This window comes from Nycticebus coucang, chromosome 10 (genome assembly GCF_027406575.1).
Source record: "Nycticebus coucang isolate mNycCou1 chromosome 10, mNycCou1.pri, whole genome shotgun sequence".
NCBI lineage: Eukaryota > Metazoa > Chordata > Mammalia > Primates > Lorisidae > Nycticebus > Nycticebus coucang.
The window spans coordinates 73317357-73319594 of NC_069789.1; the positions used below are offsets into that span (position 1 = coordinate 73317357).

The 2238-nt window shown below is 33.5% G+C and overlaps 1 protein-coding gene across 1 annotated transcript; it reads right to left on the reverse strand.

Annotated features, from left to right (window-relative positions):
• Positions 1 to 294: 294 nt before the first annotated feature.
• On the reverse strand, positions 295 to 777 carry LOC128596437 (39S ribosomal protein L42, mitochondrial-like). The gene has a single exon (XM_053606070.1). It carries the CDS (start codon positions 775 to 777, stop codon positions 295 to 297), a length of 483 nt encoding a protein of 160 aa, XP_053462045.1.
• Between the last annotated feature and the right edge of the window lie 1461 nt (positions 778 to 2238).

Here is a 2238-nt window from a genome sequence, read left to right on the forward strand (position 1 = left end):
AAAAGACTTAAACACAGCAGAAGGCAGTCAAGAAGGTGGTGCCTTGCTGCTTGTGGTACCTAGGGCGAAAAACAAAGTTAGATCTCAAGGCTTCCATGTATACACCAACTTACACCAGAGATCCTGTCAGTAAGGGTGGCTGGAATACCAAAATGAGGAGATAGTCAATCAAAGTTACTTTAAGTTGTTACTTTGTGAATGACATGAGCTTTTTCTTTTTTTTATATGAACAAACATTTTATTATTACTATTTTAATATATAACATATTAATGAATATACCAGATTGCATTTTCTCAAATGGCAAATGAGGAACATTTCTCTCCGATTTCCTGGAAAACCTCAATATCATCTGTCCTTGGAGGATTCAATTTCTTACGACGAGTGTGATACTGTCCACGAGGATACCAACGGTGCTTAGTAGTAAAGAACATTTTGCTAAGTTGTTCTATCATGGGTCCTTGTTCACCTTGTTCACTTTTTTCTGCTAATCTGGTTTTCAGCATTTGATCACATGTTTCTTCATTATTACACACCGGATCTGGTAGAGGAATAGGTTTTGTGTGTTCGCATGGAATGTCCACAGAAGGGTGGTAGCATACTATTGTCCTGCCATCAGATGTCAAAGCAAGCCCTACTTTGGAATTATAGTCATCTGGTAGAGAAGAAGAATATGTAGGTTTATTACAAACACAATATGAAGCTACATTTTGTATTGGAAATAAACATCTCAAGACAATTCTCTTTGGTATCACCCATTTTACTGCGGCTCCCGCCATGGTCTATCAAGATACTTATGAAAAAGATGTTTTGAAGAAACACTGCTTTTAAAAATCTGCTCCTAGAAAAAAACCAGTTTTCATCCCTGCTTGACAGTGCCTCACCGTGAGCCCTCCATGAGTTATTTCTTGATGAGCCATCACTGAAATGGATTTTGTGTGTTGAGAGGAGTGCTATTTCCCTTTCATTTGATACTGCAAAATGGAAGGGGACATTTGATTTACTTGCTTACTTAATTAGCTTCAACAATGTGAAAAAATGCAAAACTTCTGGATAAAAGTGGGAAAATATAAAATGTACCCAGCAAGGTTGTATAGACGTATACTGACAGATGCCAAACAGAATATTTCCTGGAAGGTTTTTTTCTATGTGTGTAATTGTTTCAGTTTGAGCTAGGCTAGAAATGAGAGAGAAAGAACATGACAAGAGAGAAAGATGCATATCCCCACAAATCAGCTAAAAATGAAGGTATCATGTCTTATTATATAAATATACTGAGCATTGCATGCAACTTAGAAAACACTATGGGTGATGGCAGAGAGAAATTGTTACAAACTGAGCTCGTAAAAGTATAAATGTAAGTATCATCACATCTAAAGGGTTTACATTATGCTAGTAAGTTTGAAATTTAATCAAAGTACAAAACTTGGTAATGATAAAGAACTTCAGATTTATCATTTTGAAAAAATGTAGGATTGATATTAAATTATTATAGAAAGCATAGAAATGTTGACAACAAAGACTCCAATTATTAAATTAGTACATATTCCAGACCAAACTAGGAGAGAGAAATAATATAACTAAGATAGGAGCCATCTGCATGGAAGTTTATGCAGTTTAGACAGGTTTGAAAGTGTATAAACCAGCGGTTCTCAACCAGTGAGTCTCAACCCATAGGAACTGTATTAAAGGGCTGCAGCATTAGGAAGGTTGAGAATCACTATAAACAGTAGAAGTTGGTATTGGTTGGATATGGAAGGAGAAGAAGAAATTGAAGACAATTCACATTTTAGGTACCTAGTTTGGAGACAGAAATTGTAGTAAACAAGAGTACAATTGAGAATGTGAATATCCATTTTTTATAATCTTAGCAACTAAAGTTTATCAGTTTAAATTATTGATATGATGCACTATTTAGTGAAGCATATTAATAATGCAGTTCTGTTTCTCTATTGTGATAAGATTTAACATTAACCAGGAGGGACAAAGTTGTGAAAAAAAAAAACAAGTAAGGGTTGCTAAATTTAAGAAGTTTCCCTTTCTCAAAATATTTCTGTTCATATTATTTACAATTTTTGATCACTAAATATGCTGATTTTTTTTAATTATAGCTATATTTGAATCCATAAATATCTTTATGCAATATGTACTGTCCCTTTAAAGATTAAGTACTTATAATTTAGTCACATGTTAATCTATCTTGGTTTAATCAAATTACTTTATTCAAAATATAAAATTAT